The sequence below is a fragment of the Phragmites australis genome, chromosome 22 (genome assembly GCF_958298935.1).
Source record: "Phragmites australis chromosome 22, lpPhrAust1.1, whole genome shotgun sequence".
Taxonomy (NCBI): Eukaryota; Viridiplantae; Streptophyta; class Magnoliopsida; order Poales; family Poaceae; genus Phragmites; species Phragmites australis.
In genome coordinates, this window is record NC_084942.1 from 2,850,137 (window position 1) to 2,865,489 (window position 15,353).

Sequence of the window (15,353 nt, forward strand, 5' to 3'; positions counted from 1 at the left end):
AGGAGATCCAAGCTCGCCGAGTACTTAACTGAGTACTTTGAACTTTTCTCCCCGATGCCATCTAAACTGATATTACATGCCCTTGCTTATATATATAGGCCCTGAGTACATGACCGGCCAGACATATAAGCTATCGTCTCCGACTTGTATACGATCTGGACTCTGTACACCTGCACGTGTACTTTGCCATACAAGCATATAGACTTCGACTTGAACTCCACGACCTGGACACATGCAAGCATACGACTCGGACTTGATCCGCTGCCGTGTATCCCGCGGACGCGTAGACTTTCTATCCTAGCTTTCTACGTGCATGCATCTGACTTACATGTACTAAATATTTAACATATTTAACTTACCTAAAGACATCAAAACAAGATTAATTTCCAACATCTTCTTCCTGCCACGTGTAGCTCTTCACCCTAGAGCAGCACTGCACTCTACAGGCTACAGCAACCCTCGAATCTTCGCCGAGTTTGTTCCATCCCTAGGGTCCTACAACTGCAAGCTTCTAAGGATTCAGCGTCACACCAGGTGTCCAGATACCAGCACGATTACTCCTTGCCGGCAACGGCCTCTACACCGGCCGGCCAAGAAGCACAGCCGCCGGGGAGTCCAACGACGATGCCCTCCTCTTCCTGGCCGTCTCGGCAGGCTGGCTCGTCTGGCTGTTCACCTTCCTCGGGGAGCACGTCGCCTCTGCCATCCTCAGCCTCTTCTTCCCCTTCGCCGCTCTAGTCGGCGCGCTGCGCGCCCTTGCTGCGGTGGTCGCCTCTAACCTCCGGCGCGCGGCCTTTGGGCTGCTCGCCACGGCGTGCGCCTTTGCTGTCCTTGTCTCTGAGTTATTCGTGTCCGTGCTACTCGGCTTTGTTCTTGTCCGGCACTGGGTTGAGGAGCCGGTGACCGTGCGTCAGCCGCTCTACTTCGTCTACACCGAGGCGCAGCCTAGCGCCGCGGTGGTCCTTGGTAGTGCGCGAGGCGCCGCCATGGCGCTGCCAGCAGGGCACTCGGTGAGGGTGTCAATGGCGTTGCTGCTGCCTGATTCCTACCACAATCGTGAGGTTGACATGTTCCAGGTATATGTAAATGCTTATTACTTAATTTCGGATCCAAAATTCTTGGAGCTAAGCAATTCGTTTGCTGATTTGCATCTCATGATAAACTTGTTTTCGGTATATTAAAGCGGAGGCGATCTCTGTAAGTGGAATCACCATGGCATCTGCTACACAGCCATATATGCTTAGGTACAAGAGCACCCCAGTCCGGCTGGCGCAATCTGCCCTGATGTCACCGAGAGGCGAGAGCCAGACTGCAACACTCGAGGTGCTGCGCTAAAGGGAAGGCCATGGCCGCCATAAGATAACAGGGCTCATCAGAGTTTTGCTGCAGCCAAGAGCAAGGGGCGGATCCACCTTGTGTCCACGGGGTGCACAGGACACCTATTAAATTTTTATTTTTCCGTGATCCATCTTATATAATAGATCATGTGACACTCTCTAGCTCAACAAGTGAGACATCTGGACCAGCTGCCCCAGGTGTACACAGCAGAGATTCTTGTGCAGACAACTCTTCCGTGGACAAAAGGCCTGGCACGCAGCTTGAAATGGACATTATGTGTGTGGGTGTCTTTCTCTGTCTTTGCTGTCCTAGTTGGTCTTGCTATTTGTTGGGTCCGCCCCCTTGCGGTTTCTGAGGAATAGGAGGTTATCTGAGCTTCAGGTCAATGGAAAGACAGTTTCTGATTTGGGTACAGGAGATTTTGGTGAGAGACCAACCAAGGAATTATCTGAAAGTGTTGTAGTGAAGTGTAGGGAGAGAAGAAGCAAGAGGAAGGCACAGTTTCGCACGCAGTTACATGGAGGCAGCGTGGAGCTCGAGTTCGCTGAGGGTTCAACTTCTAGTGTTGCGGTGGTGGAGACTAGTGAGGTCATTAGTGATCCTTGAGGGTCCGATTGTGCCCAATCGTCACTATATGAGATCGGTTAATTTGATCAAAGGGGTTCCTATGAAGCTTGTGTTTACTGTTAATCAAAGTTCTTAAAGCCAACCTTTTGTATATGAGATCTAAATGGTTTCCATACGACATTACATACGAATATACGATACAAATGATGGCAATCATGTGTTGATGGATAAAGTGCATGGAATTTGTGTTCCTTATATATTCATGTGGTTCCCGCACTTTAGTTGTTTGGGCGACTTATATGCAGGAAAGTTGTGGAGTGTCCCCTTCATGGTTACAGATGTTGCACATAAGAGCATGGATCAACATGTTTCTACTTTCTACAGGCTAGTATCTCTTAAGTTAGGCCACTCTCTCAGTAATCTGTGTATTTTCACCCTCTTAAGCCAATAAATTATCTAGTTCGAACCATTTGCTTTCCTGCAATTATGTATCATTACCTTTCTTATTTCTGTTCTTTTGTTGGGTAGGATGTAGACAGGGAAAGATAACTGATTTGTTAGATAGGTCCTAATTATCACAGGCACTCAAAATTGTATAATATAGGGCCATTGTGTGCCTCAGGCAACTGATTTGTAAGTCTTTGTACACCAATATTTTGTGGCGTCCACAAAGTAGAGGACAAAATAATATATTGAGCACTACATAATCATGTTACTGTAAAAGGATTGCCAAGCCGTTGCATGCTAAGCTAGGACCAAGTGGGCTCATGATTAATTAATTTAATGGGGACTTCTCATGTTTATCAGAAGATTATAGTATTTTGAGTTGTTGCAACTTGCAGCTAGCATGGGCCGTTCCAACTACACCAGCACAGAGGAAGGAAAATTCACTTCCATTTGGGAGCAACCTGCTATCATCCTTCCTAGTGAGTGCAATATGCCAATTTGGAAATATGAATTTGCATGCATGCTGATTTTTCTCTCTTTTTAGTTTGATAAGGTTAGAGAAGTATCTTTACCATTTCCTCAACTGCCTTGCTGCTGTCAGTTAAGAGTAATATATCTTCTCCCCAGCAGCACGGAAGTATCTTGTTAGCTGGTCCAATAGTAGGTTAGCGACAGAAAAACCTCTTTTGTCAACTTGTGTATTTTGCATTTATAAACCCTTCATTGTCAACTTTTTCTAGTTCAACAAGAATCAAGAAAGCATGTCTAATGTACATAATTCATCTATCTATCACGCTATCATACAAGTATACTTGAACTGCAGCATAATATTTGTTTCTCACACTTCTGACAATACATTTTGTCCTTACTAACTGGATTATATATGTGGTCCATTGTGCGTGAAGACCCACGTAATCTGATTTGCCAAAAGAAGGAACTAACTAATTTGCAGTATTACCATTTATTTCTGTTTCTGCCCGTTGCCAAAAGCTAAAAAACGGTTGTCTATTGTTCTCAGAGATCACGCCTTCTTATTTTGAGGTGAGTGTCTCATTTGGTCACTTCTGCTCTACCAATCGAGTTCAGTGTGAGGCTACTAGTTTTTCCTCCTCGAATCTGAAAACAAAGTCAGCAGACCATGCACCAGTTTTATAATGCTTCTGGGATCAACGATTGGTTTGACAATGCATGTATCACGTTCTCACATTGTTCCATGATTTAATGTAGTATATTTAAACTGAGAATTTTTAACCATATTTCGCATTCTCATTTCTCAGATCAGATCGGTTCATGATTCATGGACCAATGGATCAGGACCTTGTGGAGAGCCTGCATCAGCAGTAGGTGAGTCCCTGGCATATTCTGTCTGTTAGTTAATACAGTGGACTGGCAATAAGGGGGCAAAATTATGAGATTAAGGGCACATTCTCACATTCTTTGTTGGAGTGCTGGAATTTAAGAGCGGTTAGTATATATAGAGTTGCTACCTTAAATGTAGTCCTAGTCCTATGGGTAATATGAGCCGTTTTTGACAAAAATGGAGGCACTAGCCATGTGACAAGGGAGCAAAGCTTTTGCTTCGTTTCTAATCCTTCGTCTTGCTTTCCTTGATGTTGTTTATTCATTAGTTAATCCCTCAGTCATTGGAAGGTGAATCTGTTTGTTTTAATACTGAATTTGGTAGGTAATAAAGTGACAAACTTGCCACTGTATTCCACTGGATTTTGTGATCTTGGGAGTTGTTAGCGCTGGTGTATGCCTTGATGCATGACGGTACTAGAATGTGTATATGTTCTTTTCACTGATCATATATCTCACAAGTCAGGGGACCACGAGTGATCCATGATCCACTTATCCCTCCCCCACATTGTTCATCCAATTATCAGTCTGATCTAGCACTTCACTATTAATATTGCTGTTGAAATTTGTCCACCTAAAATGTACTTATCACACCTGGTTTAAAAAGAACAAACCATATACATTCCACATATATGTCAGGATCAAGTTTCATACATACGGTGACTTTATAAATAATAATATAATAGTGTTATTACATAACGGTAAGATTCATTACAAAAGTATTAGTAGGTCTTAAAGAAAACACCAAGATAACTTTCAGCGATAGTGGATCTTCCATCCATCCACAGACGTTGTCCGGAGGAGCGCTAGCCTAGGACATGGTCTTCAGGTCAAAAACTTTCTTTGCCTAGAACTCAGCATCCATCATCTGGGACATCCTCGAAGTCTTCACCTTCTGAGCAGCATCAAGAGTTTGGGAGAAAGCAAGCGTGAGTACATAGAGTACTCAGGAAGTGTGAAAAAACATGATATGAAGCCTTAAGGCAAGAAATGTTCGATTCAGGTTGATTGCGTCTATATCATCCTAATCTAGGACTCAAAAAGGACATAGCAATTCTATTTACTATGTGTGACGATACCAACATTAAAGGAATAGCTTATCGGATTCCATCCAACTACCCGACTCACCAGATATCCCATATCCGGCTACTAACTCACTGGGGTACCACCACTTGACTACCCAAAACCAACCATCCAAGATCCCCACTAATCATGAAGAAGTCCAGGCCCTCTTTTGACTATGAGCACGACTGATCAATCAGTTTTATACTCTACAGAGTCTGCACACTTTACCTACGAGTCGTGATCAACTCTTTTGCTGGTACTCGTCAGTACCTTACACACTTCCAATGTGTGCGCTAAGAGATCACTACAAGACCTTTACAAGGTGTCTCCAAATCCGTAAACATCCACTAAGGTTTTACCGCTAACAGGGATTCTATCTACTGCAGAGGCCACCTCTTGTGCTACTCAACCGTCCACTGGTGTGTACAGAATAAGGAGGGCATCCAATTAATTGGCCAGGTCATACCATATAAGCCTCGTGGTTGCCCTGTTATGTTGGGTTACATGTCCATGAACCGGTCCTTAGGATCTCAAGCAGGTACTCGCACATCACCCAATATGCACACAGCAGCCATACCCACCAAACCAACATGCCTAGATCCCTATGTTCCATGTTGCTACAAAAGATTACCCAAACCGATTCATATTGTAGAGACCATTAGTCATATTAACATTTAAACCACTCGACTTGACAGCATAACTAAGCATTTCTACTCTTGACACTTAAAATACAACACAAGTGACAAGGATAATCATGGAAAGTATTAATAAACCCTAAACATGAGATTCATATTGACAAGTATGCATTTAGAAAGTAAAAGACACACTTTCCTATAATAGGATCAATGTGATTAAGGACACTTGCCTTCAACAGCGGGCTGCTCAAACTGTTCAAAAGTCCGGTCCTATAGATTCACGAATCGTTCATCTCCTATTGCAATCACGCACACTAGAAATAAACAAGTACAAACATCTAAGAATAGTACACTAAACAGAAGCAAAGCGCTATGAAAATCCTACTAACGGATAATACTCGCTGCTACGATCGTGTGAGCGCAAGAATCGCCTAAAACGGAGCTCGTATGAAAAAGTTATGAGGATTTTAAGCTATAGGGGCTTTTCTGAAAAAGAACAGGGGCTAATTTATAAAAATAGAAAGTTATAGGGCTTATTTGTAAAATTTAGGGACCTATTTATAAATAAGTAAAAGTTCAGAGGGCTAAAAGTAAAATAATGGTATTGACATGGCATAATTATGAAAAAAGTAAAGTCTAAGGGTCTAAATGCAAGATCACCTAATTTCAGAGATTAAAGGATTTATTTTTTTAATTGAAAAACCTAATTAATGCATCAACAGGCTGACTGGGCTCAGGTGGGTGACGTGGCCCACACGTGGACGACGCATGATGCTGACATGGATCAAATAATCTGACTGGGCTTATGTGCCACGTGTCAAAATCCTATTGGCTCGCGAAGGATATCTGGGCTTCTAATCCCGATTGTCCATCTACGATCGCTCAGCCGAGAGCAGATAGTGGGGAGACGAGCTGCCGACGGTGGCGGGAAACGGCAGCGTCACCTCGGACATGGCCGGAACATCGCCGTCGACGCTCAATAAGGGCTACGGCCTACCAAACGCGATGGGAAGCGGTGCAAAACAGAGACATGGCGACGAGGAGTCTCACCAAGGCTTCACAACGGCCAAAGATGGCTGGCAGCGGTGATGATCGGCACTTGACGTGAATGCAGTATGGTGACAAGGAGACGAAACCGAGGACTAGGGAGGCTTCCTAGGGGTCAAGCAGTGCCGAAGGGCGGGTCAGTGGGCGTCGGGACGCTACGGGGCAAGCTAGCGACAAAGAGGAGCGGCGGCGCTTACCGGAGCTCGGCGGAGATGGCCGTGTAGTGGCAGAACGGCGTCAAGGAGCGGTGGAGAAGAATTCCCATGCTCCTACGGTGTCTGCGACGTCCTCAGACGCGACGGGGAGGGCTCGGGCACAGCGGTCAGCAGCGGTGGAGCTCCGAGCGGCAACAAGGGCAGCTCTGGCTGACGGGGTTGAGCGGGGATGGGAGAACCGGGAGCACGGCGGGGTTGGACGGCATTTATAGGCGCGAGGGAGTGCGTGCCATTGCGGAGATGTGGGGCGCAGAGTGGGGCGTGCACTGGTGGTTACGAGCACGGCGCGGCTGGAGCAGAAGAGGGAGATGACAGGCGGCCCCAGGCTATCGGTGAGAGGGAGCTATAGAGTGGGCTGGGCTTCGGTTGGGCCTCAAGAGCGGGAGATGGGCCGGACCGCAGTAAAAGAACGGGCGTCATAGTACTCAGGTTCAAACTAGATTTGGACGTGTCGTTGCAAAGTTTATTTTGATTTGCCAACTAGATAAAATGTACTGTTTTAGAACACGTGAATCAAATAGTTCAATTATACCGTATCTTCACATTGGCCATATGAAAATAGTGTGAAGATTTATCTTGAAAATATTATCATGGTATTGTAATTTATTAGGTTTTTAATGCAGCTTGCAATATAAATGGAGGTTTAAAATTGTCTTTGAAGGCATACCTGTGTATGTTCAAAATGTTAATCTTTATGCAACACAACTTTTTCCACCTAAGGTAAGCAATTCGGATTAGGTAGATGAGGCAAACTCTGTCGAAACAGTAAAGTACTAATGCCATCATTCTTTTTATGCACCAAGTAAAATACCAAGTAGTTCAGACCAGCAAGAGGAACAAGCTGACATTGTGAGGGGAAATAAATAAATAAATAATACAAGCGCAGAAAGATTGGCAGAGGATCAGTTAGATGGTTGTCGAGAATTCAGGATTTGTGCCCTGCTGTATTCTCTCAAAACACCTGAACTCCTACAAATTTGACCTCGCCAATTATTTAGACGACAGACCTAGAGTCCGTGTATTAGGACTGGCACTATTCGATTTTTCTGAGGACGATGAACTCGCCTCATGATATCATGAAGAGCCGGACAAAGTTGCTCAGGAACAGCTTTCAGAATGCTCGTGGAAACACGCATTCTGCATCCCTGCTGCCCCTTTTGCTCGAACACTTCATCCATGTCCTCATATCTCATAGAAGGTGCTGAAAATTATTGATGAACAGGATTTCTCATTCTTTACACAACTAATTTGAAAGTTCTAAAGGATGCCTGTTTGTGTCACTTCCAACAATGATGAATCTGTCATCTTGATTCCGCTGCATCAGTTTAAACAAGGTAGTACGGAATCGTGTACTGTGGAATGATTCTTCATTGCCAAACCGCAGCATTCCAAAGTAGGACCAACTGGGCTCTTGATGGAGTGGAAAATTCTCATGCTGATCAACAGTTTATATCATTTTGAGCAGTTGCAACTTGCAGGTAGCATGATGGGCCATTCGAACTAGAGCATAGAAGAAGACAAGTTCGTCTACAATTGGCAGCAAACTGTGCCCTCCTTCCTAATGTACCTGAATTTTCGCTGATGCTTCTCTTTCTTCTGTTTAGGTACCTGAATATTACAAAAGGCTTTGTGCCCCCTCAACCGCTCAACTGCCTTTGTGCTCTCAGCTAGAGTAATATGACTTTTCTTTAATTGCATAATATTATTTTGACAGTTGATTCTATAGTAGGTCAGAAGCAGAAAGGCCTCTTTTGTCAACTTGCATTTGCTGCATTTGTAGAACTTCATTGTCAACTCTAACAAGAAGAAAATAAATCGTGTCCAATGTACACAATTCATACAGATATGATCGAACTGAGCAGAATACTACTCGCCTCTTTCCCTTTCCTGACAATACAACTTTTTCTGTTTCGATAGGATTAGGTTATGTAGACTGTAGACCATTGTGCATGAATACCACATTATCTAATCTTTCAGGAGACGGAACTGTATTAACAATTGGTTTCGATTTTGCCAGTTGTTGAGAGCTTAAGAGGTGTCTATTGTTTTCAGGGATCCTGCTTTCCTTGTTTTCAGGTGAGTGTCTCATTTCTGCTTTAAGTATTCAGCATGGGACAACTATTTTTTTTCACCCGCTAGAACCTAAACAAAATAAAGTCAACAAACCATGCATAATTTTTAGTGCTTCTGGGATCAGGTGCCTGGTAGTGCCGGCGTTCTCAGTTATCGAAGTAGATTACTCCATGACTGATAAACCTACCAGTTTAGTATATATTCCAACTGAGCTTTTTTTATTCATACTTCACATGCTCACTTGTCTGATCAGATTGGTTCATTACCGTACTCATGGACCAATGGTCTATGGGCTTGTGTAGTCCTGCAATGATCTGCTACTCCCATTACTGTTGCTTAATCTGGCAAATTCTCACACTTATTTAACGCAATGATCTGTCAAGATGCCCCCCCCCCCCCCCGCAAATTTATGAGATTATGGTTCCATTTTCGTGCGACTATGACACATTTTATGTGCTGCCATGTGTGTGCTGGAATTTTGCAATTGAAGAGAGATCAGCACAAAGTTTGTAACTTAAATGTTGAATCACCTCACTAACTACTAAAGATTTGCAACCGCTTGCAAATCTCTTAAGAGGCATTAGCCAAGGGACAACGTAGCAAGGCTTTGCTTCATTTCTAATTCATCATCTTGCTTTCCTTGACGCTGTTTATTCATTAATTAATCTCCAATCATTGGGAGGCGAAACCATACTTTTAAAATCAGGTAATAAGGTGACAAGATTGCCATTGTACTCCACTGGATTTGCGATCTTTGCAGTTGTTGGCATTGACATATGCGACGGGACCATCAGATGATGCATGCATGATCCTTTGATCCATCCCCAGTTTGCCATCATTGATCTGCCCGCCCGAGCCGACACTTCACCCTTACTGTTGCTTTAGCTACTTTTATTTGAGCTTTTTTTTTGTTGAAACTATGTCGACCTAAATCTTGTACTAATGGTATCTCCAACAATTTATTTTAGCTAGCTATAATGATATTCACATTAGATTTTTGTTTACTAGAGGAGACTTAATTTAAGGAGAGAGAAAATTTAGTTACTAGGATGTAGTCAGTCTATAGTGCAGACGTATAGACTTTTAATACCATACGCACATTACATGTGGACCCATATAATATTAAATTTGAAGGAAATGTTGTAGCTAGTTCATCAGATAGATTGTATATTATGTTAATATAGGTTTTCATCTGCTTTCTGTATCAGTCCCTGGATCAATAGCTGATTCGTATAGATTACAACAAAATAATATCATAGTCACTTTGAATAAAATATATGAAGCCCCTCGGGTCATCACGTTGCTTAAAACTTTATTATACTAATCCCTGGATCAGTCACTGGTAAATACAAATCTTACAATAGGTGAAACTGTAGTCATACAATAAAGAGTGTAGTGAAATAACTCCACCAAACTAATAATATATAAAGGATTATGCTAAAACCTGCAAGAAACATAATCCACGACATCAGAATGCACAGCAGGGTCAGCATGGTGAATATGCCACTCCATAAGCAACTCGGGTGCGGATGCGACCGAGACCTACTCATCAGCCTCACCGTCGGCGTTGGTGAGGTCCAAATCTTCCTCTGAAAGCACAAGTAAGGGTGAGTATAAACTTACTCAACAAGTTCCAACCTTTACCCTACATCAAGGGGTATAAAAACATGTATATGGTATAATAAGGGTAAAGTTATAAGGTTAACTTTTGCGAAAAAGTTGAATTTACACAATGAAAGGAGTTCATTTTTATAAGATGGGTTTTGTGAAAACATTATGTCGTTATTATTAAATAAAGGGGGTTTCAGCTATGGTGGAAAGTCACCAGGGTCTAAGTTTTAATGTTGCTGGACACTCCATCCGCGACAACTTACGGCAAACTGCTTGACCTATTTTTCCAAAAGGGGCATACCCTACCCACTCACACTCCAAGGATAGCTATTAGAATAGTTTTACCTCTGTAGAGTGGTACACTTTACTCATAAGCTGAGTTTAGCAATAAACTACCGTCGTGACAATGCGACTCAACAAAGCCATTACCCACCCAAGCATCATCTCACTAGCCGCCTACAGGAGCTAACCAAGGGTTCCTGACTTTTAACTAGGCCTCGAACCGGGTCGACAAGGCTACACCTACTTGCACCTGCTCCATGGCCTCCTGTTGCACTCCTGCCTCCGAACAACCAGTAGACTAGCTAGCGGTGTTTAGACTAAGCTCTGTCATATACAGGTTTGAGTGGTTGTACAGTGAAGACTAGGTAGGATGTCACACCAACTCGATCCTTAATTGAGCCAAGGCAAACATTTTCACACAAAGCCTGCCATATAGGCAACACTTAAACTTTCAAGGCATTTCCAGCGAGAACTCTAATTTTCCCTAGCTCTAATAGGTTCTCATTGTTATCATTATCCGGTAAACTTTCCCATCCCAATACTCACACAACAATAAGCACCAAATTTCATCAATTTCGCAAAACTAAATGTGATTAAGCATGAAGTAACAGTAAAGATTATAGTCCTAAGCATACTAGTATCAAGGTGTTAGTCTTAGCGTAATTAGAGTAGCCAAGACGAAAGTCTTAGGGTTACCGAGATTTTATTCAGGTTGATAACAAATAGGCCAGCTAGTCTACGGTAGGTCATAACTAGATCAATATTTTAAATTAAGCTGACAATTAATATTTCATAAAATTAATTGGTGAAAAATGACTGCAACGGGTTATGGTGATAAAACTTAGGTTCAATATAATCAATGAGGGAAATAGATTAGAACTTGCCTCTATTGAAGTTCTCAAGGGGGTCCTGCTCGAAATCGTTCCTGGCTCCTCCTCTTCCTCAAACTCTTCAGTCTCTAAAACACGACACATAAACACACAATTAAATACAAAATTACAAATAAATTTGAAATAAATATGAAACTGGTGTGAAAAGATAGAATTTGAATTTAGATGAATATCGGTGGAAGAATTATTAAAAACAGAGTTGAAACGGAGGAGATATGGGCTTTGGAAGCTGGCCGACAAATTAATTCAGAAAAAAAGAAAATTGGAGAATATTTCCTAGAATATTATCTGGAATATGGATTTTTGGGGGAAAAAGTAAAATGCTACTGTGTTGTGGACTTGGTTTAGGGATTTGGTGGACCAGAGGAACTCCAATCTATGGTCCATGGTGGGCCACGGGCGTGGATGTGTTGACGTGGTGGCTGACTGGGCTAAAGGGAGTGGGGCCGCTGACATGGCTGCCATGTGTCAGCACCAGGTGAATGGTTGCTAGGGTGGCGCAAAGATGGCGGCACCAAGGGATCCGCGGTGGGGGCTCGCTGGAGAGCTCATCGCCGCCGGTTCCCGACCGCGGGTTGGACTGAGAGATGGTCCAGGAGGACAAGCATGGCATGACGTAGCCAATGAGGGGCATCTCGATGGCGTACGGCGGTCGGAACAATGCCGTACCTCACCGGAGTTGAGAATGGCTGTGGCTAACGGGGAAAACCTGTGGAGAGGGGATTTGGCTCAGGATTTTGGGCGTCGGGAGTATGTATGTGGGGCGGGGAAGCTTTCTCTGCGCTTGGTTTGGCCGGTGGGGCATCCATGATGCCGGCGACGGAAGAGAGGGAGAGAGGCTAGGCAGAGGGGCTAGGGAGGTAGAGGGTGGTTAGATCAAGCTCTCTGTGAGGTCCAATTGGCCAACAACGGATCCCGTTAGTGGATCGACGACAATTTCCCTCGGTGGAGGGGAAATCAGCAAGAGAGAGAGAAAGGGAGGACAGAGAGGGCGGAGTTTGCCTTATGCTCAGTTGGGATGCGGTGGAGTGCGATGGAGCTCAGGCATGCCCTTTTATAGGAGGAGGGGGAGGATTGCCGCGGCAATCAGCTGGCAACACCGCGGAAGCCGACCGTGGCATGTGGCTGTTGGCAAAAGGCGGGACCGGTGTCAACTCTCGCCAGTTCTATCGCATGCACGAGTAAACATAGGGAGAGAGAGAGAGAGAGATAGAGAGAGAGAGGGCGGTGGAGAGCGGTGACTCGTTGTCGGTCGTACGCTGGGCGGTCCATGTGTGTGCTGTGCGCAGCAACCTCGCGGAGAGAGGTGGGAGGATAGGGCGGTATGGCAACCTATCGTGGTGGCAGTGGAAGTTGGGCTCGGCGGGGTTCGTGGTCAGTGAGCTCGGCGTGCGCGCGCGGCGAGAGAAGGATGATGACGGTGTTATGGACTGGGTCGGGGAGCGGGAGGGAAAGAGAGGGAGGGAGGGAGCGGGCTAGGAGGGCAAAAGCTGGCTGGAGGAAGAAAATGGGTCGGCCGGGGAAAAGGAAAAGGAAGAGTTGGCTGGGCTGAGAGAAACAGGTGGATTGAGCCCAAGAAGAGAAGAAAAGGTTTTGACTTTTGGAAATGTTTTGACCTAATTTTTAATTTGAGTTTTTTGAAAGCTAGGATTTTAAAATATATTACCTAATTATGTCAGATCCTGCCACACACATGATATGTGGTTGTATGATGGTCACTAGGTAGGATGTCACAAGTTCACAACGAATCGATCCTTATACGACAGGTACAAATATCTCCCAGCAAAAACACCACATAAATGAACATGCCCTAAGGTAGCCCATCGCGAGCGAAGCTGGGCGATGGTGGGTGGTTGGGTGGGAGTTAGGCTTGCCTCCCTTCTATTTGAATTTCAAACCAATCCAAGTCTAACATTGAAAAACAAGGTAAATTATTTTTAAAAAACTAACTGAGTGTCGTCCATTACAACAGGATCTTAAAATTTTACAATGTATAATAAACTGAAATGGCAGGCTATTTTGCACCACACAACATTCATATTACCAAGAAAAGTCACGACACTAACAAACAAGTGGGGCCCTCGCAGATTGATGCTGAGGCATGCTAATCCCTATTCCATCTAAATTGTGTTTAGTCTTCCCTTAATTTTGTTGTACTTGTACCTAACAGGTGTGGTAATCCATCCAATCTTTTCCCTTATTTTTGTTTAGTCCCCTCTTAATTTTCTAGGCTGAAAAGGTGTCCTCCTTAGACTGACATTGCTGCTAGGAATAAAAGAGGCTAACCCCCACTTTGAGTCTATATCCACTCTGGTGTAGCTATTAAGATGCTCCACTTCAAACATTTTAAGGGAAATTTAGCTGATGGACCATCAGTGATGGTCTTAATATTTCTATGAACTGAATAATAATTTTCTAGGCTATTTTTTGTTGTAATAGCTCAAAATTTAAAACTCGATATAATCATGGATTAAGAAATAATTAAAATTGCTTCTGGAATTTTCTTGGATTTTCTATGCATATCTGGAAACATTCAGAACATACATATGTTATTTGGTCTGGCTTCCATTTAGCAAATTGATAAACATATTGAACAAAATCGAGCCTTATTTCAACCAAAGTCAGCTGCTGCACTAAATGGGAAATTAATTGGCAAGAGCAATATGAAAAGTGATGAATAAACTATTTCTAAAATACAAAACAAATGAGAATGGAGCTTGAATATTCCGAGTATGGATAGGTAGGAGTACATGGATAGGCAGGAGCCGCATGTACAGTAGTAGACTGTGAAGAATTGCGATAATATAAGTTGTGGTTGAAGTTGCCTGAGCAAAATCCATGCTTAATTTTTTTTTTCAGTTGACATGGTAGAATTTGAATAAGAGCACTACAACACATCAGCCCACCCACCATATTCGCAGTTAAGTACCTTGGAATTCTCAACAGTAAGGAAAGAAGGAGGCTCAGTGAAACTAAAAAAAGGAAACACAAGTTCAAAGTATCGTAATCACATGCTAATCAACAAAGGGAAGAAATAATGCAAAAGATGTAATAAATGTTCCAATGTCAGATTCATCTTTCTCACCTCTTCCATGGAAATTTGAGCCTCTGAGTTTCAAAAGCCCATATTTCTCAGCTAACTCACAAAATCCTCTAGAATCAATTCAGTAACGTTATTTAGACATGATCAAGATATCCAGTCAACAAAAGGGCCAATATTGGTAACAAATAGAATTTTAGTGTGTGACCAAAGTCCTCGGCTCATTCATGACTAAGGGCCTGTTTGTTTGAGCTTCTACTTTTGGCTTTTTTTAAAAGCTGTGTTTTTGGTTTTTCTGAAAATCTATTTTTGAAAATAGGTTGTTGGTTTCTACAATAAATTTTTGACTTCTCAGCACATAACTTCTCAGAAAAGCCACTCTCAGCGAGCTTCTCAGCATCTAGTTCATTTTCCTCAGAAGCAGCTTCTGGCTTCTCCAGAAACCACTTCTCAGCAAACCTGTTTGTTCTGGCTTCTGGTTTCTGAACTTCTGACAGAAACAGAAGTCAGAAGCAGCTGGAAACAAACAGGCCCTAAGGTATAAGGCCATCTCCAGCAGATACTCTAAAAATTAATCCTCTATAACACTATTACAACATCCCTTAACACTATTACAGCATCCTCTATTTTTTTCATCTCCAGCAGCTACTCTATTTCCTACCTTTTATTCCTCTCTTCTTTTCCTCGGGTCCACACGCATACACTGTCAACAGTGATACAGACTCTCGTTGGAATCGGCATTTTTGCCGTCGCTCGCTCTAGTTCGAATCCCGGCCGTATCACT

At 43.3% G+C, this 15,353-nt stretch overlaps 1 protein-coding gene across 1 annotated transcript; it reads left to right on the top strand.

Moving 5' to 3' along the window:
* Window positions 1-232: 232 nt before the first annotated feature.
* On the top strand, window positions 233-1,395 carry LOC133905385 (seipin-1-like). The gene is made up of 2 exons (XM_062347140.1): window positions 233-266; window positions 517-1,395. The coding sequence occupies exons 1-2, from the start codon at window positions 233-235 to the stop codon at window positions 1,179-1,181; spliced, it is 699 nt and encodes a 232-aa protein (XP_062203124.1). The 3' UTR covers window positions 1,182-1,395.
* The last annotated feature ends 13,958 nt before the right edge of the window (window positions 1,396-15,353 follow it).